The sequence below is a fragment of the Biomphalaria glabrata genome, chromosome 6, assembly GCF_947242115.1.
Source record: "Biomphalaria glabrata chromosome 6, xgBioGlab47.1, whole genome shotgun sequence".
In the NCBI taxonomy this organism is placed as follows: domain Eukaryota; kingdom Metazoa; phylum Mollusca; class Gastropoda; family Planorbidae; genus Biomphalaria; species Biomphalaria glabrata.
The window spans coordinates 48,855,529-48,881,978 of record NC_074716.1 but is presented as its reverse complement, the minus strand read 5'-3'; the positions used below and the strand labels follow the sequence as shown (position 1 = coordinate 48,881,978).

The window sequence follows — 26,450 nt, the reverse complement described above, 5'->3', positions numbered from 1 at the left end:
GAAAGAAAGACTAAAGTATGGCAGAGGAAAATACAAGAAAAACATACTATGAAACTAATGAGCACGCCAGAGCGTTTCTTTCTCAATCATAGTCGGCGGTAAATGGCAATAAAGTATAATTCCAGTAACTCAAACTTAAACTTGGTCTATACCATGCTGAATTTAAAAAAAAAAAGAAATGTTAAGCAAATTTAAATACTGATAAACAAATTTAAAAGAAAAAATTTTTTTGTTCAACTTTAATATTACAATAAATGGGAAAAAGGGGTGGGGGGTGGATCAATCATGCTCCGGGCGTCTGTTATTTTTTCCATGATATTTGATTTTCTTGTTATTTTGCAGTGATAAATGTTCTCCTTTTCAACAGCTATCTTCTACCTCCCCTGTCCCCTACCCACCCCTCTGCACGGCTCAGTTTTATCTCCAGGAAAACTTCACGTCTTTTCTCCCGCCTTTCTTCTCTCCTCACACACACACACACACACACACATGCACAGCCACAAATGCTAGCACAAACAGAGAGAGAGAGAGAGAGAAACACACACAGATTTACGGTCCTTCGAATTTCTAATTCCTAATATTTTTCTGTTTCTTGAAATGTAGCTTCATGACTTTGTTTCTTTTTCTTCACTATTCTTTACAAAGCTTTACTCATTCTGTTTGTCTGTCTGTCTGTCTGGTACAAATTTTGTCCACGTTATTTCTCCCACGTCCCATTCTCGTATCAAGTTGAAACTTTGCAAAATTATTCTTCGCCCCTAACAAAACATGAATTAATATAAAAAATATACCAATTAGTTAATTAAGAAATGATTAGTTCAATTTATTTGATATCGAAAAATGCAACACATCTTACAGCATTGAGAGTGTCGCTGAAAATGTGGAGTTCTTCTCCTTATATAATTTTTTTTTTTTTATTGTTTTTTTTTTTTATATTTTGTTGGGTTTTTTTTTTTCATTAGCTTACTTTGGAGGCGGGATCTTTAGAGCAGACGATGTAAAGGTCGTCTGTTTCTGAGGGTGTCATGTGGCCAGCCCAACGACCAACCGCCTTTACCTTTCCACACAAATAATGTAACGGAAGGGAGGGGGCTTCCAAAGAAAAGGGGGCCAAAGTACACCCGCCGGGTAGGCCCCTACAATGACGAGACGGCTCTATGTTGTATAATTTTCTTCTTTTTTTTCTTTCCGACAACTTCGTGTAAAAGTAGGTCAGGTCACTTCACTGGAAATCTATTTTTAAAATTTTAGGGAAAACAAAATCGCAACTGGAGATAGGGTGGTGGGGGGGGGGGCTGTGTGGAGCACACCAGAGTCCAGACTTAAGATGTAGATCTGCGGTCACGCAACAAGGATTCGAAACGTGTTCTTTTAAAAAAAAAATAAAACGAGCTTTAATGTTAAGTCAAAGCCAACACAGGCACAGAGTCCACAATGAAATGCAGTGGAATTGTTGCTGTTTTCATTTGTTCTTAATTGCAGGGGCGGGGGGAAACCCGTCACCGTACAGGAGCTAATCTTATGCAACCTTTTGGACAGATTCATGTCAAGTTGACAGCGGATCAATAGTTTGGGAAATTAGCCGGACGTATTTTTAGGGAAAATTAGGCGAAGCTTGTGTCGCCTTGGTCTCACAGGTAAATCTAAAGACGGACTACTGTGATTTCAGAGAGTTTCGTTACAATGGACTGTAAATAAGAAGGTAAAAAAACACACCTAAGCTGAACATTTAATGGTAAGCCACTAAGGTAGGTCTTATGTCACATAGGTCGAGAGTTTTTTTTTTTTGTTTTTTGTTGTTTTTTCTTTTTAAAGTATTTCTTTGCAATAAAACCTGAGTATTATAAATAATTTAAAAATACTTGGCAAAAAAAAAAAAAAGACAACAAAGGTTATACAAGAAAGAGAAATGAACAATTACGGACATGTTTTTAAATACTGCAAGATTTATCTCCCTTTTCTCTCTATATATATAAGAAATACCGCTAATGAATTAACAAAATTAAAAAAAAAATATTCTTGTGTTGTCATCGACAATAAGACAATAAATAATTGTGTGAAGTTTCAGCTTGATCTAGGAATGAGAAGTGGGTGATATAACATCTACAGGATCTGTACCGGACGGACAGAGTGAGCTGATTAATGCTTTGTAAAAAAAAAAAAAAAAAGCTATTCCTGTGGCTGCCTGGCGTCTGGCGCTTCGGGGTGTCGTCACAATGCGTCCGAGCTCGAACCGTGCTCGCTGCCATCCTCCAGTCGTTTTGCACGAGGCGAGAATGTAAAAAAATCTTTCAGGAAACTTGTAGATCAAACCTGAGGTAATCCATGTTTCTCCAGCGTGACTGAACCTTTTATAGATACGCCCCTGCTCCACGAATAGCCTAAGCGCACTGAGGATGCGTTGAAAATAAGAGAATATATTACAGCTTCTGTAGCTATTGCAGTGGCGTAGCTAGGGGTTTGATGTTCGTGGGGGGCGGGGGGGGTTGTCTTTTCTAAGTGTCCCTTCATTTTGACATTCGACAATATGACATGAGATAATGGCGCAATATGTAATATAATAATAATAATAATATGTAAAAACAAATTTCGGACTCTGATTTTGGGGTGGCTCCCTCAAGGGGGGGGGGGCCAGGGGATTCTCACATTTGGAAAACCTCCCCCCCCCCCCAAAACCTAACTTTCGATATTGTTTCAGTGTTTATTGGACATTTTCATACATGGCGGGAAAAAACTATAAATACCTACCTTTTTGGTGTATACGGTGTGTACAAAATAAAGAGAATGTTACTAAGCTATGTTTTTTTTTAAGTTTTTTTTTCCTCACTGTTAAGCCCTGCAGAACAATTGTTTTTAAACTATCCGTTTGTAGTGCAATGACTCAATAGCAAGACGCGTAGACGTTGGGTTTAATTGGGTATTTCCTTAGTGACGCGACACTTCCTTCCAAAAACTAAGAACGGAAAAGGGCTAGAGACGAAAGAAGGACGAAGAGACCGCTTGTAGTGAACTTTGGCGACGAGGACCGTGCCCTGCTTTCTGTGATAAAGTTTTGTCTTCTAAAAAGGCCGGATTATCTTATTCTATGCCAGCGGTTCTCGACCTTTTAAGCTCGGCGACCCCCTTTTTACGATCCCCCACTCTGCCGCGACCGCCCCCCCCCCCACACACACATTAAGCAATAGAAGAGTAGAGAATAACAATCCAGTTTCGATGGTCATAAGCGACCCCTGGCAAATGGTCAATCGACCCCCAAAAAGGTCGCGACCCACAGGTTGAGAACCCCTGTTCTATGCTATTTGTTCAGTTGTTTGGTTTGAACATTCAAGGGCTCGCGGATATCAGTTCAAGTAAACAGTCTGTCCAACCACATCTCCACTCAACAAGATGACCAAACATGCCAACAACAGTAGCACGAAAATAACATCAATGTAGAACAGCAGTTCTCAACCTTTTAAACTCGGCGACCCCCTTTTTTTACAAATCCCCACTCTGCCGCGACCCCCCTCCCCACACACACATACAGCAATAGAAGAATAGACAATGACAATCCATATTTTCGATGGTCTTAGGCGACCCCTGGCAAATCGTCATTCGATCCCCAAGAGGGTCGCGACCCACAGGCTGAGAACCCCTGATATAGAAGAAGCATTCAACTTTCACTCTACGACAGGTTTCTCAAACGTTTGACCTACGTGTAGGCCTTTTATAATTTTTCGTAATGCTGAGTACCCCTCGCCCCCCACCCCTCACACTTTTAATGTATTTAACAGAACATAGTAAATGGGTATTAAAAAGAATCAGCTTAGTTAATGAGGTACAAGGCGTACCCCCCTCTCCAAAGTCTTCCCGTACCATTGCTACTGTTAAATATATCTTACAACTTCAAAGATCTATCCTATGTTTGCTGTAATACAAGATACCAGAGTACCTTTGCAGCGTTTATGTATATCCCTTAAGTCAGCGGTTCTCAACCTTTTAAGCTCGGCGACCCCTTCTTACAATCCCTCACTTTGCCTAGACCCCCCCCAACCCTCACACACACACACAGCAATGGGAAGAATAGACAAAACAATCCATATTTTCGATGGTCTTAGGCGACCCCCTGGCAAATCGTCAATCGACCCCCAAAGGGGTCGCGACCCACAGGTTGAGAACCCCTGCCTTAAGTGGTTTGCTAAAACATTTATACATTGTTTTTGTTTTTGAAAGTCAATTTTTTTTTAACCTCTCCCTTGCAAACTTATAAGTTATTATATCAGCACTGGCTCATAGTTGGATAACATTTTCACAAACCCAAGAAAAAAAACTCCATTATACAATGAAAAGTCTTCTTCAATTCGCCACCAAATAAGAACTTTTGCTTTGCTAGGAAAACAAACGCGATATCAAGCTATCAATAAGTGCAAGATGTTCCTCTGTTCTTCCCATCTACACGTCAGTCATAGCAATGACTTCCCTGTTCAAAATTTTGAAAGCCTGATAAATATTCTTCAGTCTTCTGGCGAGTTTCTCATTCTGGCCATGTCCACTACCTATCAAACCATAAAATCTTCCTGTTGATGTTTTCCCAATTAAGAATAAATTTATTCAACCATTCCTATGCTTTATGATCCAGCTTCTGTCACATTTTTTAGTGTTTTTTTTTTTGGGGGGGGGGGAAGCATTTTTTCCACTCGGGTGTCACCCCCTATCGGGTGGCACCCCCTATCGGCCCGCACCCCCCTAGTGACGCCACTGGCCATAACTATATTAAATTTTAACTTCAATACGTTATGGACTAAGCTTACTGCTGAGTATAGGCCCAAATTAATACACCTCTACATCTTATTGGTTGCACTAAGTTTATATGCTACCACTATTATCATAGGTATAAATGTAAATATTATATATATATATATATATATATATATTTGTTTTATTTATCTTTATCTTAACATATTATTTGACAGACGCTACACTCAATCACCGAAACCATGGCATCTACTTTCATCATTTACCTGGCCACATTGTTGTGGTCGTCTGCAGTCATTCTGGCAGGTAACAGTTTGTGTATTTCACTTTATTGATAAAATGGTGAAATAAAAACAGCACTTCCAAAATTCAATGAACATGAATAAGGTTGCTTGATAAACCTACCCTGAACCTTTGCACGAGTTCTCGGGATCTCTCTATTTATAAGCCATATCAACAGTCAGCTCTCGATGCAAGTTAAATTTCTTTTTCCATTTGCTAAGACAAAATTTTACAAATGCTCCTTCTTGCCTGGTGCCACTAGGCCACTAGGACACGAAACTGGTTGCCTGAATCAGCCAGGAAAAAAAAATAACATAGCAGATTTAAAGTCTTAATTTGCAAGCAGGACTAGATTAAAACAGAGGTCCATGTAGGACTTTGCTATCTTAGTGTGTGAATTTTTTCTTAATTTGTGTTTGAATCTATATTGTATTCTTATAGTAGTAATGTTGATTCGGACAACTGTAGTCGAATTGAAAATCATTTTGTTTGGATCAATAAAATAATTATCTTATCATCTTATTTTTTTAAATTATTATTTTTTTTTGCGTTTAAATCTATATTGTATTCTTATAGTAGTAATGTTGATTCGGACAACTGTAGTCGAATTGAAAATCATTCTGTTTGGACCAATAAAATGATCTTATCATCTTATCTTATTTTGAAAGAAAGTATTAACTTGAAAGATATGCTGGCACCTGAGCTGGTCTTTAAAGCGTTTCCAGAGGGTACCTCTTCAACGCCCTCCTCTTTTACGGTCCCAGACACGTCAAGCTGTGCCAACCTACATATCTTCTGCTGAAACAGCTTAATCCTCTGACATCCAAGAGCCAGGGCCGGCCTTACAAATTGCGGGGCCCCAATTTAATAGAGGCTTGGGGATCCCCTCTTTTTTTTTTTTTTAACAACTATTGATTAGACGACTTTATCAACATTTGTTATACAACATGCATAGAAAGAAACTTAAACGCAATAGGCCCCAGTGGGTTAAATAAAATTAAGTCTATCATACAATACTCTAAATATGTTAAACTTTGAAATCCTACGTCTTTAAAAGCACGTGACAAGAGCTATGACTGATAGTGATAGGCCTATGCTAAATGAATTGCGGGTCCCTGCCAGACGTGGTACCCAATTCGGAGCAATCGGTCAAATCGGCCTAAGGCCGGCTCTGACACCAGCTAACAAACGGTTACGCCAGACAGACATTGTCTTCCTCGTGTTGAATGTCTTCTTTCTGTCTTGATGTAACAGAGTCTGAGCCGGCCAGGTGTGTGGTGCAGTATGACAAGGAGTCACCGTGTCTGCAGAAGACTATGTGCCCAGAGGATGGAATGGCGGTGATGGTTGACCACGTGGTGGTCAGCGAAATGGTGAGTAGGATTATTTGAACTTATTAAGTTTCCTGAGCATTGTGTGTTGGGACTTCTAGTCTAAAATGTTTGTAAAATATTTTATATGTGTCGGATGTTCCCCCAAAGCTAGAGAAATGTTGTGTTAATGAAGTGAGTTAGATTTTGTTAAAAAAAAATATTTTTACTTAAGTATAGTATATTTATTTTAAGTGCATCTAATACACCCGTGATAGAACCAAGACATCTCCAGAGTAATCTAAGTCAGACAGCCATCAACAACTACAAGGACAAGGCGTATCAAAGTATCAAGGATTCGCCTCGAAGCCAATCACAATATCAAGGATTCGCATCAAGACCTATCGCAGTTTCAAGGATTCGCCTCAAGGCCTATCGCAGTTTCAAGGATTCGCCTCAAGGCCTGTCGCAGTTTCAAGGAATCGCCTCAAGGCCAATCACAATATCAAGGATTCGCCTCAAGGCCTATCGCAGTTTCAAGAAATCGCCTCAAGGCCTATCGCAGTATCAAAGATTCGCCTCTTTTGTCACACAAATAGTTGCAAAGGGACTAAAATTAGACGTTAACTCTAACAGACAGGCATATTCCTACTCTACACTCAGGATCATGGTTAGGTTTAGCTTGTCACTAAACTACGATTCAGAAGAGAGATAGAAGTCTGAGAACTAACTGGAAAGGAGTGCTAGATGTTTTACTGCATACGTTTCGTATTTCGTTAGTTTCACATTTCGCGCTCAGAGACACGTCCAACGTAGTTCTAGTTTTCTGTCTCCTGTGTTTTCTATGACCAGCTTTCAGTCTTGTTGACATTTCACTTGAGCGTTCAATATCGACAATTGCTTTCTATAGTCATCAGAATATAAATATTCTTTGTGATCTTCACTCACGATTAATTCTATTAAAAGGAATAATCTATATTTGAAATTTCTATTAAAATGGTCTGGTCTGTCCATCTTCGTTTCTAAAGCCATTTTGACACCCACAACTAATAGCCACCAAGCGTGTCATAAGTGTCATTTATTTCTGAAGCGTTTACTGTTATACTGAAAAGTGTTTTCTGTGTCTGAAGAGTGCCTTTAGTGTATAAGTGTCTCCTGTCTCTGAAGAGTGACTTGTGTGTCAGATTTTATACTTTGTCTGAAGAGTGCCTTGTGTGTCTGAAGAGTGCCTTGTGTGTCTGAAGAGTGCCTTGTGTGTCTGAAGAGTGCCTTGTGTGTCTGAAGAGTGCCCTGTGTGTCTGAAGAGTGCCTTGTGTGTCTGAAGAGTGCCTTGTGTGTCTGAAGAGTGCCCTGTGTTTCTGAAGAGTGCCCTGTGTGTCTGAAGAGTGCCTTGTGTGTCTGAAGAGTGCCCTGTGAGCATGAAAGTGTCATCTATCTGAAGAGTGCGCTGTGTATCTGAAGAGTTTCTTCTGTGTCTGAAGAGTGTCTTTTGTGTATAAGTGTCTTGTGTCTCTGAAGAGTGACGTGTGTGTCAGATTTTATACTTTGTCTGAAGAGTGACTTGTGTGTCTGAAGAGTGTCTTGTGTGTCTGAAGAGTGCCTTGTGTGTCTGAAGAGTGCCCTGTGTGTCTGAAGAGTGCCCTGTGTGTCTGAAGAGTGCCCTGTGTGTCTGAAGAGTGCCCTGTGTGTCTGAAGAGTGCCCTGTGTGTCTGAGGAGTGCCTTGTGTGTCTGAGGAGTGCCTTGTGTATCTGAAGAGTGCCTTGTGTGTCTGAGGAGTGCCTTGTGTATCTGAAGAGTGCCCTGTGTGTCTGAAGAGTGCCTTGTGTGTCTGAAGAGTGCCTTGTGTACCTGAAGAGTTTCTTCTGTGTCTGAAGAGCGCCTTGTTAGTCTGAAAGGGTCATGTGTCTGAGGAGCTTCCTGTGTGTGTTTCAAAGTGTCATGTGTTTGAAGAGTGTATTGTATGTCAGGATAAATATTATTGGAGCGTGTTTAGTGTGTGTATAGAGTGACGTGTATTATTGAAGATTATCCCGTGTATCTCAACGTTAGTTTTGCTTAGAGTAACACCAACTCCTTAAGCTGTTCAACGAACGGGCCTCATTCACCAATCGTAAACAAACAACATTTAGTCACGTGATCTTATTGATAAAACAACGGGAAAAAAAACTGTCACGTGACAACCATCATGAATTACACATGAGATCGTAAATTATATAGAAGAGATAGAGCACCACGTGGCTAAATGTTGTTTGTTTACGATTGGTGAATGAGGTCCATTCAGCTTAAGAAACTGAAAGTAAAGTACCCAATAGAGACATTGAGATCTACGGGGCATATTATGTAAAGGTCAGGCACTCTCGTTCATCTCTGTTGTTATCATACACCCTATTCCTTAGCATGCATTCTGCTAACTCTTTGCGCAGACAGAGTGTGCTCCAAATGGCTACATAAGAACAGCCTCTTCCGATATCGACCTGGACAAGGTCCTCGTCAGCACCATCCGGCGGGAATGCAACGGAAAGAGGACCTGTGACCTGCAGGAGTCATTAAAGAACAGGTTTACAGTAAGCTGTGATAGGCCAAAATCTTTCGAGGCTGATGCGATAGACATTCGGCATTACTGTAGACCCTTTGGTAAGTAGATACTAAGATACATGTGTTGATTGGTATTTCTATTGGGTAATATCCCCAGACAGCTGGTCTAACTTACCCTTCGGGAATTTATTTTTACTTTTTCAGAAATCTTGAATATAGCTCGACAACTAAATTTTTTTTTTGTAACAAATAAACTTATATACAGTTTTTCATTTTAGAGGCGCGGTGGCTGAGTGGTAAAGCGCTTGGCTTTGAAACCAGGGGTTCTGGGTTTGAATCTCGGTGAAGACTGGGACTTTTGATTTCAGGATCCTTAGGGCGCGTCTGAGTCCACCCAGTGCTAATGCGTTCATGACATTAGTTTGTGGAAAAGTAAAGGCGGTTGGTCGTTGTGCTAGCCACATGACATCCTCGTTAACCGTAGGCCACAAAAACAGATGACATTTACATCATCTGCCTGAAGGTCTGAAAGGGGAACCTACCTTTCAATTACTATTTTTTTTTAGTAAAACAACATATATATTTTGTAAAGTTTTGAGTTTGTGGGTTGACCCACTTTCTTAGATCCGGAACTGCATTTATATAATCACTTTTGTGGAGGCCTCGGGACAGTAGCCCACACCAGCCCTGTCCACTAATCCGGCCCTGCCTAAAACCATCGGAAATATGGATTTGTTTTTTTTAACGTGTAATACTTGACATGACTGAGCGTCGCATGAGGTTTGCGGGACATGTTCTACGTCAAAATGAAGTACGCACACCAAGAGTTGCGATAACATGGAAGCCAAAACGAGGAAAGCGCAAACAGGGACGTCCTCGTATTACCTGGCGACACACCTTCATGGAGGACCTCAGAACAGTGGACACCAGGTGGGAGGAGGCTTCAGACATTGCCAGTGACAGATCATTATGGAGACAGCTTGCCGCCCAATGCGCCGAACGGCGCGGGAGGACCTAAGTCTAAATCTAAGTAATACTTGACATTGTGCAAATTTTTTTTGTCCCTTGGCAATCCATATGATTATTCTTCGAGTACAGATGTAGCTGACAACTTAATAGAATCATTTCACAAGTCATCAATACTTTTTTTTGCAGTTAAAGTTTATGTCGGTTAATGCAACAGCGCAACTTTACTCTCTCCCGCAATCCTAAGTATGATTTCTTTGGTGAAAACAGGAGGAAGACCCTAGAACGTCGCGACCTAACTGAAAAGCTATTTCGTTTATAATTAATGAAGTTTTAGTAATAACTGTTACTGAGGTTCATCTTTTTCACTATGGAACAACCCACGAAAATATATTTCACACGAAAGAACGTTTAAGAATGTGTTGTTGTTGTTTTTAATTACGTATCGATGCTTCAATAGTTGAAGAAGAAATCGAATATCCCTAGTACGTCATTGGTAACGAGGTTCTGGAATCAGAATCTATGATGCCAAACAAAAAAAAATAACAAGGTTACAAAGACAGTTTGTGTGGAAACACAAACTTAAAATCGGCAGTTTACGAGATCTAAACGGGACGGACGGACAGACGGACAGACTTTCGCACATAACTAATAGCGTCTTTTTCCCTTTCGGGGGCCGCTAAAAATAAAAACAACCAACTGTAGCGTCATTTTGAAAGCAGACAGCCGAGGTTGGATTTTGCAGGCAAGAGCATTTAGTATTTTAGAGAAGGTTTGGTGTATAAATAATGACTATTTAAAAACTAGTTTACCCGTTTCAAACCTCTTGAAACAACTTGTACAGGTGTTGGTTCATTTTTTTATTTTTTTTTGGAAAAGTGAAGTATTCGATTTTTTTGAAAAATTATAGTGGTGCCTGTACAGATGGTGCTTTAATTCTACTCGAGTGTCTGTCTGGATATCGACGTTTGGAACTGAATGAGTCACTAAAAGTATTTGGAACTCACTGTAGGATTCATCTCGAGTATTAGTAACGAAGACACTATGACAAGAATGACAAGAAATAGTGAAAAAAAAATCCCATACTTCTGAATGAAACTTCAGCTTTGGCGCGCAAAATTCTACGAAAATTAAATCTAAATGCTGCCAACTTTATGTTACTGTTTATGAGGAAAATATGAAAGAATATTTGCGCTTGCTGGCAGACGACACTGCATCATGCTATTTAAATCTACCTGAGATACCGTTCGCACTGGCCAGGCGCACAGTCAAAGTTGAAGATGTTCCGGAGACATCACAGGATGACTGTATTTATTAAAAACGTTTAGGGTTAGGGTTTATTAAAAAAGTTAAAATAAGTTCTATTTAAAAACCTCAGTTACACAGTTCTGGACCAAGTGTTTGCAGCCACATCCCGAGTAGTCTTTGTTGCACCTTTTTGTTTTCCATTTCCAATAATACATTTTAGTAACGCAGGGTTTTTCAGCCTTTTAGTTTTCATGTCTAAAGAAAAAAAAAAACTTGATGCAGAAGATGATATTCATGCTAAGATTGCCCTAAGAGTCCCCAATTATGATGAAAAAGAAATAAGCTTCACCTTCCCATTGACGTTGGCATGTTGAAGCACTTTTTTTTTAGTAATATTGTTAATTATTGTCTACAACACTATCCTGTCTCCTGCATGCTTTTCAAATTCTCATCTAGTGAATACACAATTGAAAAGTAAATAAAATAATTGTAACTAAAAGATTTCATTTGCTTGTAATTTAATTAAAACAAATATATATATAAATGTTAATGTCCCCCTCTCAGACCTTGCGTCCTATAGGGCAGATGATGTAAAGGTCGTCTGTTTATTTGGCCCACGGTTAACGAGGGTGTCGTGTGGCTAGCAAAACGACCATGCGCCTCAACATTTCCCCAATCCAATTCAGGTACATAAGTTAGGAAAAGGATAAAGTGGTTAGTCTTTGTGCTGGCCGCTTGACACCCTCATGTAGATTTTATTTTATCAGTACTAAACATTTATCTGGGAACGGGGGAGAGCGGGAAATCCCAATGAAAGTTTCGGTTCTAAATATAGATCTAGACTACAACTGTGAGTCACTAAACTAGCCGGAGGAAACATCGTTGCAAGTTTGAAATGGATGAAGTAGACAAAACAGACGAGAAGACAGGACACGCCATAGATAGGACACACCGTAGACAGGACACAACAAGAATGAGCACACCATAGAGAGAAAATTTAACAAGGCTGGACTAATAAAAAGGCTAGACACATAATAAGACAGAACACACCACATACAAGACAATGAACAAGACAGGACACACTATAGACAGGACACATAACAAGACCTGACACATCATTGACAGGACACACCATAGACAGGACACATAACAAGACAGAACACACTACAGACAGGACACCTAACAAGAAATAACACATGTAACAACTTAACTCATAACAAGACTGAACATATAACATTATAGGACTTATAACTAACTACAGGACAAACAACAACGCTTCACTAGAATGCCGGGTCTTATTTTGTGTAGTCGTACGAAGACCACAATGTAATGGGCGAGATGAATCTGTTCGAGGTCAAAATCCACAATTTTTGACAATGCACGTACACAACAAACAGATACGTGTTGAATGCATTAATCTGAACTTTGCGTTATCGCAAAACAGGTGTGTATAATTGTGCATACTAATCTATAATTGTGCATACTAATCTATTATTCGTCCCCGCTCAGGGAGGTAATGTGTGTGTTTGGGTGGTGACAGGTGCACTTTTTAAAAATTTTAAAAGACCTGCCGAGCCGTGTGTTCTACATGCTAGGACTAGGTCATTAGGACGTGTACGTCTACTAGTGTTGAGACTGAGGCTTGGACGTTCATGCTCTTATAAGACCTATTGAGATACGAAAGGTCATGATTGTCAGTATTTGTAATAATGTTTAAAGTTAACAAAGCGAAGCTCGTCAATATGCACATAGCTTTGCGGTACAAAATTGGAGTAATATTTGAAATTTCGTTTAAATTGGTAGTTAGTGCAATACCGGTATTGTACTGATATAGTACACCTATACAGGGCCGGATTTAAGGGAGGGCAGGCTTTGGGAACCCCGCAAGAAAGTGGCCTCCACAGAAGAGATAAAAAATATTTCAACGGGTCAGAAACTTTAAAAAAATTCTTCCATTTTTTTTCCCCATTTTTACTACCATCCCTTTAAATGTTACTATGTTACGGCTTGCAACATTAAGAAGTGTCCGCTAGTAACATGCTCGGAATATGTAAATCCAGCCAAGGAATTACAGTATGCGTCTACCAAGGGGCCTTACCCTCCACAAAACTAAAAAATATACCCTTTTTTTTTAGTTTTAATACTCATAAAATATAAACATGCTATTAGATATAAGTATAAGTATTATTTATAAGGGGAGGTTATACGGATATTGATCAATGTGTTACCTCCTAATTAACGATACCATCGTTGATTTGACCCCATTAAATTAAATTAATTTTTGGTTTTAGAAACTTGAATTTTTGTTATATATATAAATAGAGCATGCATTCTCATTTAATTCTATGCCAAAAGTAATGTTTTCTGATTTCAAACAAAAATGTTATTGAAGTTTAAGCATAACAGGGTAGAATGTACAAATGTGAAAAATGAACAATTCAGTCAGAACATGGAAAAATGATTGCGGAGAGAAAGAGTTAAAGCTTTCGAAAAAGTGTAGCGACCTCCACAAAAGATTTTTGGCCCCTCCGGACCTTCGCATAATTGTCTTATTTCTTTATTTTCTGTCTTATAGGACTCAACCATACGGCAGTCTATGACATGGGATCGAACCAAAATCTTAACGTCAAAGACCAAACATTCTATCTGGTACTGGACTCTCCTTCAATGGATACAAACCGGACTTGCATTATCAGAGGTGACCGGACCGGTTTCAATTTTCTGTTACTGCACGTGGACATGGAAACACCCAGCTACTGCAGATTTCAAAATGGCCGCTCGTGTTCAGAAATTTTGTCTATTGTCGGCGATGGGAAAAGACTTGTAACGTATACTCATAAAACGTAAGACATTTTATAAGATAAGATAAGATAAGATAGACTTTTATATATTGGTCGGATCGAGTGCTAAATTTACCTAAAGGCAACATAAGCTATAGATTACGGTTCACGCTTCTTTGAGGGTTCCATAAAATGGTTACAAAGCTATTTTGACTCATTTTGAAGAGCAAGGGAAGCAATCTATATATAAAAACACTTTTTGCATCCACATCCCTCTCAATACTGTACGATTTATTTCTTTTTTTTTCGATATCGAAAATAAATAATTTAATACCACTATTTAATTAATTGATTTGTTAATTGTTGGACTGATTCATGAAATGTTTGGAACAATGAATACTTGGGCAAAGTTTCAATTTGATCCAAGAAGAAAAGTGGGAGAAATGGCGTGTCCCAAGTTTGTACCAGACACAGACACCCAATGCCTCTAAGATTGTCTATAAGACCTTCCATTATATATGTGAGCTTGGTATGGCACCATTAGGAATTCATTATTTGTTTCGGGAATAAGGAAAGTTTTTTACTTAGCGACGATGACGTGAGGTTTTTATAAAAATACAGAAGGATATAGAAGTCGATAAAAAAAAAAGACGCTCTCTTCGTCTTTGTAGGAATAAGTATCTTTTACGAACATAGCTGACATTCGATGGTTCCCTTCATCGACTATCTATATTGATTGTTTCGGCCTTTCGCCGGTGTTACTGAGTTAGTTTGGAGTGTTACCTCCTGTTCGTTGTTTGTATTTGACACCACGGAAGAGCCTTAACAGCTGAAACACGCTTTGTTCACATTTGCACACATTTCCTTACATCCCTAATAGCTTAAGTCTGGTCCTGATTGATCCTTACAAATTGGAGTTAATTAAAGTTTATTGCTTTAAAGTCAGTATTCTTTAAATAGACAGTTGTCTATCAAAAGCTCCATTGTATTGGAGATTCCGACGATTAATGTTAATCACAGTATTATCTTTTACGTTGTAATTTTGTTATTATCTAATGGTTATGTTTGCTGCCTTCAACTTTTCTTATTTGTTATTACAATACCCTCTATTCAATTCGTAGCTTCGAGGTAACTTCAAAAAACCTAACACATTGGTGGGTAAACGCGATTCTTGATTGACTTAGGAATTTGACAGTTGGTGTCTATCGTTGGAAAAATGAGTTTTTAGCTCATTGGCCACACTGAGTAACATCATTTGTAAAATCACTAAACTTAGAGACACTTCAGGACAGAAGAATAAAAAGTAAAGTAGCTATTTTACATAAAAACTCTGACCCATAACTTACAAATAGAAAAACAAAACCTAATGAAATACTCAGATAGACACAAAGATAAAGGCTCATTTCTTATTCCATACGCTAGAACAAATTCGTACAAGTGCTCCTTCTTTCCTAGTGCCATTAGAGTATGGAATGGGCTGCCCGAATCAGCCAGGAAAACTAACGACTTAGCAGAGTTTAAATCATTGATTAACATGCCTGACTAGATCGACTCATTAAATGCATAGGACGCAATTATCTTCTTTTTTGAAGTAACGTATGTAATATATAAGATAAGATAAGAAAATAGACCTTGACCACTGGGAGAAAAAAAAAGCTTAATTTAAACACACATGGAGGGCAGCCGTGAAGGAGGGCGAGGCCCTGTATCACGGAGGGCGAGGCCCTGTATCACGGAGGGGGAGGCCCTGTATCACGGAGGGGGAGGCCATGTATCGCAGAGGGGGAGGCCCTGTATCACGGAGGGGGAGGCCCTGTATCGCAGAGGGGGAGGCCCTGTATCGCAGAGGGGGAGGCCCTGTATCGCAGAGGAGGAGGCCCTGTATCGCAGAGGGGGAGGCCCTGTATCGCAGTGGGTGAAGCCGGGAAAAAGGCTCAAAACGCTGTAAGAGTTTAACGACTATGAATACTCCTGAAGTGACCCTGGGTGTGTATTAAGGATGTCCACCTCAAACACACAATAAGTTTCAAAGAATAAGTAAAATGCTGCAGCTTTCTTTTTCTTTAATATATATATAATTCTGTGCTATTTTTTGAATGGCATTGGGCAGTTGGCTTACAATACAAAATGAAGAATTTAAGAAAAAAAAACACTATTTTAAAACACAAAAATTACCCACTATATTCTGAAAACTTGTGCTATGAATACGATGATGACTTAGGTTGATAGTTGATTTAATGTTTTTTTGTTGTCACAGCCAGCCGGAAGTACTGCAATCTTATAAAGTCAATGAAACTGTCAACTTGCATGTTACGAGTGGTCCTGGGTTGCTGTGGATAGAGCTGACAGGTGAGGTATTTGTCTTCTTTACTATGGAGAACAAAACAAAATGCATGTGGGGACAAATGTCGACATTTTACCAACTTAACACCATTCTCTGCTGATATCTTTCTGTCAGCTTTTTTTTCCTTTTTACTCTCTCTTTCTCTCTCATTCTCTCTCTCTTTCTCTCTTGGTTTCTCTTTATCTCTCTCGTTCAAGCTTTTTCTCTCGACCTTCGCTCGCTTTTTTTTCTCTTTCTCTTGCTTTCATTCTAGAGCTCTCTCTCTCTCTCTCTCTCTTTCTCTCTCTCTCTTTCTCTTGTTCTCTCTAAAGCTCTTAATTATATCTTTCACTTTTTTTGCTGTAGCTTTTTTTCTTACTTTCTTTTCTTGCTCTCCTTTCTCTCTTTCCTCTCACTTTTTTCTCTCCTTTCTCTCTTCTCTCTCTTTTCTCTCTCTCTTACTTTCCCTTCTCTCTCGATATCGATATTTTTATAAACTGATCTTTCCTAAGTTGACTTGTTCATGGCCCATCTTTAGCCTGATATAGTTTTATATCAATGTATGCTTGTGTACATTAAGGAATCCAGAGCTCAGTGCTTCTGACCTGCGAAGGGGCCAGCAGAGAGGAATCGACGACCACGGCCACCGCCACCACCACCACAACAACACCAAGTAAGTGTATAAATGTCACTTATATATGCCCGCTTTTGTAATTTACAAATTCAGCTTGCAAAGTCATGAGTGTAACTTGCAGTCTAGGAGGGCACGGTTCTCGAAAACGGCTCATATCGATTTTCCTAGAAATTTGAAAGCTGATGTATATCTTTGGAAAAAGAATACTATCTAACTGGCCACACTGTGGAAACTCTAGTTTAACCGTTGTAATTCTTTGATATTATATCTTTTAAAATTAAATTTGGTCTTGAAAATATTTAGCATGAACAGACACGTCATCGGGTATTTCCGCATGTAGGCCTAATTCATTTAAAGATTTGAATAAATGAAGGTCCAGGAACATTTAGCGCACCGTTTTCTAAGTCCAGATCAAAAGGCCTATCATTAGAATAATACAAAGTTTAGTAGATTTATATATTCGCTTAGCCAGGAATTTTTCTAAGGAGGGGTGATGGGGCGGGGTAAAAATGTTCCTTTTTAAAAAACGTAGCATTCATTAGTTATTAAGACCAAATTAATCGTTCTCTTTTTCTGTTTCTATACCTCTCTGTGCCTCTCTATACCTCTCTGTGCCTCTCTATACCTCTCTATGCCTCTCTATACCTCTCTGTGCCTCTCTATACCTCTCTGTGCCTCTCTATACCTCTCTATGCCTCTCTATACCTCTCTATGCCTCTCTATACCTCTCTATGCCTCTCTATGCCTCTCACTCTGTGCCTTTCATCATCATCCTTTATTTTTATCTTTTGCTCTTTCATTCCCTCTCGAATGTCTCTATTAGTTTTTTCTCTCGCACTGCCATTTACACTTGCATTGTTTTGTTTCTCTGTCTCTGTCTGTCTCTGTCTTTGTCTTTCTCTGTCTCTTTCTGTGTCTCTCTCTGTCTCTCTGTCTCTCTCTCTGTCTCTCTCTCTGTCTCTCTCTCTGTCTCTCTGTCTTTCTCTGTCTTTTTCTGTCTCTGTCTTTTTCTGTCTTTCTCTGTCTCTCTCTCTGTCTCTTTCTCAGTCTGTCTCTCTCTCTGCCTCTCTCTCTGTCTCTTTCTCTGTATTTCTCTCTCTGTATCTTTCTGTCTCTCTCTCTGTCTCTCTCTGTCTCTCTTTGTCTTTCTCTGTCTCCCTGTCTCTCTCTGTCTCTCTCTGTCTGTCTCTCTCTCTCTCTCTGTTCCTTATTGTCCTGCCATTTTTATAAAAAAAAATGTCATCAAATATTGTCAATGTCTTAGCCACGACAACACCTACCACTCCAGTGGTGACCACCAACACACCGTTAAGTGACATTACCACACCCACAACAACGACCTCAAATGCAACAATGATAAAACCCTGGGGTGAGTAGTTTTTTTTATTTTAAACTTCTGCTACGTTTCCTGCGCAAGTTATCTCCCATTGTTTATTTATAAATCGTTGCACATTCACCCCTCTACTGGTTGAAGATTGATAAAGGGAGAGCAGTACAGAAATAAATGCTGTACTAATTTTGTAATTTCTACCTTCCCTTTCACAATTATTAATTATTAAAAATACGTGGATACTTCTGATATTGTAAATATTTTCTCAGTATCATTACATTCTATATTTGGGAGAGTAAGCCTGGTCATTGATTAATATGCATGACTAAATGCATGACGCGTAGGACGTAATCATCTTCTTTTTTGAATTAACGTCTGTATCATATAAGATAAGATAACTGGAAGTGGGGATGAAATATTTTGAAGCTGTCCAGACCTGAGCAAACTATTATAGCAGAGGGTAGGACAGGCCACTGTCCTGTTGGCCCATATCTCTCACGGCTATGGCCGAATTTTGATTCACGGTGACCCCGCTGCGGGAAGAAGAGGAAAGCGTGCCTCATATTCTTTTTGACTGCCCCAGACTTGCTGATCTCCGTCTCGACAGGTCTGGGAAACCCAAAATTCTCGACCTGTATGGTGACGTGTATGCACTACGCAAGACAGTTTCCGTCTGGGGCAATTGCAAAAAAGGATTTAAGCCTCTCAAACCTTTACTCCTATAGAGTCTGATGATGATGATGATGGGAGTTATGGTTCTTACTTCTTCGTCAATAAAAGTCCATGGTGATTCTTCCATTGGCATGCGGGTGACATGTCCAAGCCAACGCAGTCTTCTCTTTGTAAATAGAGCAGAGGTGCTGTGCTTATTGGCCCAAGTTCAAAACTTCTAGAGTTAAGAAAAGATGACACCAGAAGATACAAGTTATGCGTCGCAAGCAGGGTGTGAAAAAAAACTGTTCGATCTATACTCTTGATAGATGTATATTGACCCGAGCTCCCTATAATATATAGCGTAAAACAGTTCTAGCCGTTGCAGACAGGCTTTTTCTTGTCGTGGTCAATTAGCCATATAAAAATGTCCTTTTTTTTGTCTTTACTACTTCCTATCAGAGGCGAACTGGCTATATGGCCATTCGGGCAAATGTCCGGTGGGCCGTATCCCTTTGGCCGGTAGGGCCAGTGAAAGGGCCGCATGGAAACCACAAAGACTAAAAGGAGCACTTAGATCGTCTCAATTTACATGTACTACACTGCATTAGGGATTCTAATCTAACGCATTTTCCGAAATAATGTAATAGCCTAAATCCGTATAGGCTTTATCCTTTATAGTAATGAGGCCTACATCATGTTCGATTTACAAGCAACATAAGGCCTATATTTCTTATAAATTTCACGTTGGTGTGAATATATTCGGATGAATCCATAAAAAGACCAAAAGGGGCCGATTTGCATATAGATGCCCGGGTCAATTTAGACTATCAGTCCGCCCCTGCTTCATATTGTTTTTAAGTTGTATATTTTATTTTATTTTAATTTTTTTTGTGTTGTTTTTATTTTAATTATATAAATTAAAAGACTGTTAGAGCCATTAATTCATTAAGTCACTATAAATGTGTTGTGTATTGTGTCCAACAGATGGGCTACATCCAAGTGTTCTGACATTGATTATTCTGGTTACTGTCATTGCTGCTGGACTCTTCATATCACTGGGATTCAATATTTTCTACGTACGGAAATCTCGTAGACTCAGGTAAGGAGACATTTGATCTGTTAGTGATACGCAGTGCTGACGTTACATTACGTGTATTGTTTCTTTTTAAAAAGTGTATCCATCAATCCATCCATCACAGTGGCGCTACAGCCCATGGAGGGCTCTGGCCTGCTTCAACACATCCTTCCATTCAGATCTCTCCTGGGCCTTTCGTCTCCACGCCCTAACCCCAAGCTGTTGCAGATCTGCTTCCACATCATCAATCCATCGTATTCGTGGTCTGACTCTGCGTCGCCTGCCTTTTGGTTTTTGCCTGTATACGATTTTCGCTCCTCTGTTATCGGACATTCTTTCAAGGTGACCTGCCCAACGTAGTCTGTTCTTTTTTTAAATTTCGGTCACTATTGGTTTGTCTTCCTACAATTGATATATCTCATGGTTAGTGCGGTTAAAAAGTGTATCCACCGCACAGCATGGGCGTAGCTCCACCGCACATCATAGGCGTATCTAGGTGAAATGGGGGGAGGAGGACATTCCGTGACTGTTTTTTTTTTTTTTTCAATTATTCTGTTTATTTTAAGTGAGATTTTAATGTTAAACCATCGCCTGTCCCAGCGTGGCCAAGGAGGGCGTTGAGATTAAACTTCCACTTCAGAGGGGTTTTTTACGTTTAAATACTTCCCTGTCCAATATAAAACTATACTTTTAAAAAACCCTCCAGAAAGTTTTATGGTTAAACTCTATCCAGAGGTATTTACTTGAATTCCTCACTCCAGTGACTCTTCAGGCTAAAACCCCCTCTTCGATATAAAACCAAAAGCCAACTACAGTCACCTATTTCTGTGAACGAGTTATGAATATTGTTTTGACCACTTTGTATGTATATCTACAGAGTCTTAGCTAATGAGAACATGTACAGCTACCCGGAACAACGAGGCTGCGGCTCCTACACATACAGTGGATTAGACGACGAAGCCCGTAAGTTATACGGCCTTTAGCTAAGTCTAAACTATTCTGGATATGATGTCGCCACTTGGCTCGCCAAGCCTAGTCTTAAATGCATTAGTTATATGGTAATATATTTACTTGCTACGTCGTGACCAAGTATATAAATGCTGAGGCCTCTATTATATTGCTAAGCCATGTCTCCAGTGCATACAATATGAGGCTTCTCCTTACTAGCTAAGTCATGTCTGTAGTGAAATAGAGGATAAAGTACATTATTTATTCGTCCTCTGCTGGTTAGCTAAGGCTGAAGTACTTTGGTTATGAGGCCTCCACTGACTCGCCAAGCCTAGTCTTAAAGACTAAGACTAAGACTGCTTTATTGATCCTTACGGAAATTTGTAGAAATTACAACGACTCTTTTCTCATATAAAGACAACACAACAGAAACATACAAATAAATACAACAGACAGCATAAAGAGTTCATTCAGCGACTACACACAGGTATCTTGGTGCATTTCATGTTCCCTGATCAATGAGTGGCGGTGATAGAGTCTGACCGAGTGAGGTACGAACGAGTTTTTGTACCGCTCCGTTCTTGTTTTGATTGACAGCATTCGCCCACTTCGCGACGACCATTAGCTATATACATACTTGACCAAGAACATAAGTGTTGAGGCCTCTATTTGAGGCCTCTATTTGATTCCTTACTGCATAAAATATGAGGCTTCTATTTACTTTCTAAGTCATGTCTTAAGTACATAAAAATATGAGGCTTCTTCTTAATTGCTTAGATTACTAAATTACTTAATTACCAAAAAAATATAAGACTTCAAGTTACTTACATATTGAGGCCTCTAATTAAAAATACATGTCTTAAGTACTCAAACTTTGAGACCTCTTCTAACTAGCTAGACCTAATTGCTTGCAAAGTCGTGTCTTAGGTAGCCTCTTATCCTCTCATGACACTTTTTTTAAAGAAGCAATGATAAATTGTTCTCTTTTGATCTTCAAATAAAGGATTCGATTATCTCTCTCTTTGTGTCCTCAGCCCCAACGCCTGCCCGCAATGGTGAAGAATATCTGGAAATAAAAGACTATTACACCACGGAGTATCTGGATGTCGAACACAAGGAATACAACATACCGCAGGACGCTGGTCACAGGCCTCTTACTTCAGGACAATGGTCACTGGATCATAACAACTCGCTTCAATCTGTGACAGACAATGCCGATTACTAGACATGGTAGTAACGAGATGGCAAGGACTACCACGTGACAGTGGCCAACCGTTACACCGTGTGACAGATAACGCCCACTACTAACAATGTGGAGCACCAGGGTTTGAACCTTGGGGAACCAATGATAACTAAAGCATCATCACTCGTTCGACTCCGTGACATTAATTAACAGATGTCCAGGAAACGCTTTGAGTTGACGGACATGCAACTGCAGGACACTTCTTGCTCACTCTCCAGTCCATCGAAGAGAATTCAAACTAGCCATTCCAGTAATCAGAGGTGTGGTGGCTGAGGGGTAAAGCGCTTGGCTTTCCGAACCGGGTGGGGAAGTCCTAGGTTCGAATCTTGGTGAAGACTGATTTTTAATTTCGGAATCTATAGCCCCATGAGTCCACCCAGCTCTCATGGATACCTTACCTTAGTTTGGTAAAATTGAAGGCGGTTGTTCGTTGTGCTGGCCACATGACACCCTGTAAACCACTAAAAGGGATGGCATTTACATCATATGGCCCATAGATCGAAACTTTACTTTACTTTTCCCAGTAATCACTGGCTTCAATTCTTTGAATGAAAAAAAGTTTGCTGTTTTCATTCCAGAAAATATATTGCAAAGAGACAAACTTTGAGTCCGAAAATTCAGAAAGATTGTACTTTTCATGTGAATCAAAGACCAACTTTTAGCATATACATTCTGACACATCGAAAGACAAGTCTCTTGTGCACTGCACTGGAGATATAATCCAAGACGCTTAAAAAGAATGCAAAATACCCTTTATTCGAGATGTAATTACAATGAATGGAGTAAATCAATAACACTTCACACGCCTGCTGTCAATACTTACTGAACAAAAGTACTCTCCCTCTCAAGTTAAAGTAGCATCCGGGTGGGTAAAATTATTATATTGTAAAAGTAAAGAATACATACCATATATATGACCTATTTTAATGGAAGAGGCCAATCTCATTAGCGACTTTGTACGCTCGATGGATAAAATAAAATAATGGACTAGCTAGTCAAAAGCATTTGGCTTTCTGTGGGATGTTTGTATGTGTCTGCACAGCATATCGCTTGACTTGACTGGGACGACTTATACATATAACGAATGAATGAAATATAGATCAAGATTGTGGTAATAAACTAATTAATACTAAAATTTAGCATGCTTGGAAAAATTTCGAATTGCGGGATCTTTAGGGCTCCTCTGAGTTCACCCAGCCTCTAATGGGTACCTGACATTAGTTGGGGAAAAGTAAAGGCGGTTGGTCATTGTGCTGGCCACATGACACCCTCGTTAACCGCTGGCCATAGAAACAGATGACCTTTATATCATCTGCCTTATAGATCGCAAGGTCTGAAAGGAGAAATTTACTTTTTTTCTATAGAGAAATCGGCAAGCTTTTTTCACTGCTTCAAAGTTTAGCAATGGAAAAAATGTTTCTTTGGCCACTTGTTAGGTTAGCCATGAAAAATTGTGGTGCAGCCTTAGTTTGGAATTATAATTTTGAAGCTTGTGAGCTGAAATCTTCATTGCCAGGTCGACTATCAAAAGTGTTGAATGTGAAATTCAGCCGCTCCAGCTCACACTACTTTATTATGAACGATTCCTAAATGTTGGTATACAGTCTCTTCACACAGACCTCAGCTTTGTGTGTTTTCTATCCAATACCAACTTTTGCAACTCTTTTCACTAAAAACTGTTTATAACAAATGTTGTTGATAGAATTATAAAATCTCCCAACAATAAATGTGAAAACAACACATTGTATTTTTGTTATTCAACGTTCAACTTGACTTTTTTTGTTGCAATGCATTGTTGTATATTTATAATTATTTGTTTCCTTACTAATTCCCTACCATTTTTTTAAATTGTGAAGTCAAAAAATGCGCTTATTTTTATCAAGTTGTTACAACTGAAACAAATTTATATTATTTTTATTTGTTAATGTGATGTTAACGTGTATAAGGTCAATGATGGCTTACTATTTGGTCACGTGGCATGTGCTACGGACTGTCGTCAAGATAGTTATGAGTATGAGTCCTGGCTTTGGACATCCCATACTGTCCAGCACTACCTTTGGTTGAAAACTAAGCTCTAGTTTTAAAGGAACGCCACGTTATTTTTTATCTCAAGAAAGTTGACCACAAATCACAAATCTCAAGAAAGTTTACCACAAATTCAAGAAAGTTGACCACAAATCTCAAGAAAGTTGGCCACAGATCTCAAGAAAGGTGTCCAAAGATCTCAAGAAATGTGTCCAAAGATCTCAAGATAGGTGGCCACAAATCTTAAGAAAGATGGCCACAAATCTCAAGTAAGGTGGCCACAAATCTCAAGAAATGTGTCCAAAGATCTCAAGTAAGGTGGCCACAAATCTCAAGAAATGTGTCCAAGATCTCAAGAAATGTGTCCAAAGATCTCAAGAAATGTGTCCAAAGATCTCAAGAAATGTGTCTAAAGATCTCAAGAAAGGTGGCCACAAATCTCAAGAAATGTGTCCAAAGATCTCAAGAAAGGTGGCGACAAATCTCAAGAAATGTGTCCAAAGATCTCAAGAAACGTAATCAGAGATCTCAACAATAATTATGGCCAAATAGTTAAAGAAAGTTGGCCTGAGATCTCAAGATAAGTTGTCCAAAAATTTCAAGTAAGTTAACCAGAAATTTCGAGAAAGTTAGCCAGAAATTTCAAGAAAGTTGGCCAGAAATTTTAAGAAAGTGGTCCAGATATCCTAGAGAGTTTGGGTTCTGAAGTATCTGCAAAGTTTCAACTATTTTGTTTTTTATGACTGTACATTGTATTTTCTAAAGTGTGAGATTAGGATACTATAACTTTATATTCATTTTGAAATTTTGTCGGCCTCTTTTAAAACCCAAAATTGCAAAGTTTCTGTTAAACTCTTTCACTTGAATCCTTTTTTTTAATATACTTCACGAAAACTGGAGTGAAAAAAATGTTAGAAAAAACGTCAGGGGGCTTGACCGACCATTTTTATACACTAGTGCGGGTGGCATGTGACCGAGATTTTAAAACTTGGGTTACTACATAAACCCATACACATTAGATGTAGCCTAAATGTTAATGGAATGTAAAAAAAAAAAAAAAAAAATTTCGTATTTACGTTTCTGTACTTTTAGTGTTGACTGTTTACCTTTTTTACTTGTATTATCAGTATTATTTGTTTCTCTCCTACGGCAGCTGGATAAAACTGTTTGTATTTTGAACAAAATGGACTTATCATTTATGATAAGTCTTATGCTAATATATAGGATAATTAGCCGCTTGTTGATTTGTATTTCTTCACAAAGCATAAAAAATAAAATTGGATTTATATTTTATTATAATTTTCGTGTAATTTTTAAATTTTCATTGTTGACAGACAATCCGACATTTTACGATAATAAACCTTTCTTATAAAGTCTTAAAAAGATATATATATATATATATATATATATATATATATATATATATATATATATATATATATAAGACAAGCAAGGCAAAACTTTGCTAACGAAAGAAGAACATGATGCAAGATGGGTAGATCACTTTAATTTAAAACATGGGGGACAGTGCATTGTTAACAGAATGACTGATCTCCTAAACCTCTGTTGGCGAACTTCTAAAGTCCCTGAGGACTGGCAAAAAGGGAGTGATTGTAAAGCTTCCAAAAAAGGGCAACTCGGCAGACTTGACAACCTTGCGGAACATATGTATTTGTTTTTAAAAATGCTAAACATGTAATAATGGAAGCGGAACTCTAAACTATTTACAATTAACGAAAGTTAAAATCATACAAGGCTAAGTTACATGTCATGAGAAGGACTCTACAAAATGAGATCTATGTAGAGAAGCGTACAAAAAGGAAAAAGGGATGTAACTCACATTAAAACATTCATTCTTACGCATACTATAAAAGTTACGCCCCCTTAAAAAGCAATGACATAATAAAGAAAATAATTCTTCTAGTTAGGGCTGGGAATAGATTTGGGGAAACAGATGACCTAGATCAGGATTTCCCAGACCTTTTCCTTAACGGAACACTTCGCTTGTTCAGAGTATTTCAGAACAGTTTTCTTTTTTTTTTTAGAGAGATTAATTCACGCTGTGGCCTACCAGTCAAATATTCCAGTAGTTCAAGGAACACCCATTCAGGCCTCGCGGAACACTCATTCAGGCCTCGAGGAACACTCATTCAGGCCTCATGGAACACCCATTCAGGCCTCGCGGAACACCCATTCAGGCCTCGAGGAACACCCATTCAGGCCTCGCGGAACACCCATTCAGGCCTCATGGAACACCCATTCAGGCCTCGAGGAACACCCATTAAGGCCTCGCGGAACACCCATTCAGGCCTCGAGGAACACTCATTCAGGCCTCGTGGAACACCCATTCAGGCCTCATGGA

The 26,450-nt window shown here is 39.0% G+C and overlaps 1 protein-coding gene across 3 annotated transcripts; it reads left to right on the top strand.

Moving 5' to 3' along the window:
• The first annotated feature begins 1,294 nt into the window (after window positions 1-1,294).
• On the top strand, window positions 1,295-25,381 carry LOC106056436 (uncharacterized). 3 transcript variants are annotated; one of them, XM_056032694.1, is made up of 11 exons: window positions 1,295-1,637; window positions 4,953-5,040; window positions 6,271-6,389; window positions 8,751-8,961; window positions 13,652-13,919; window positions 16,114-16,205; window positions 16,760-16,852; window positions 18,078-18,182; window positions 19,782-19,896; window positions 20,750-20,835; window positions 21,855-25,381. In XM_056032694.1, the coding sequence occupies exons 2-11, from the start codon at window positions 4,977-4,979 to the stop codon at window positions 22,043-22,045; spliced, it is 1,344 nt and encodes a 447-aa protein (XP_055888669.1). In that variant the 5' UTR covers window positions 1,295-1,637; window positions 4,953-4,976; the 3' UTR covers window positions 22,046-25,381. The 3 variants fall into 3 exon arrangements, with proteins under 3 accessions (XP_055888669.1, XP_013068628.2, XP_013068631.2); XM_013213174.2 differs by having other exon boundaries at window positions 1,295-1,735; XM_013213177.2 differs by having other exon boundaries at window positions 1,295-1,748.
• Window positions 25,382-26,450: the final 1,069 nt, after the last annotated feature.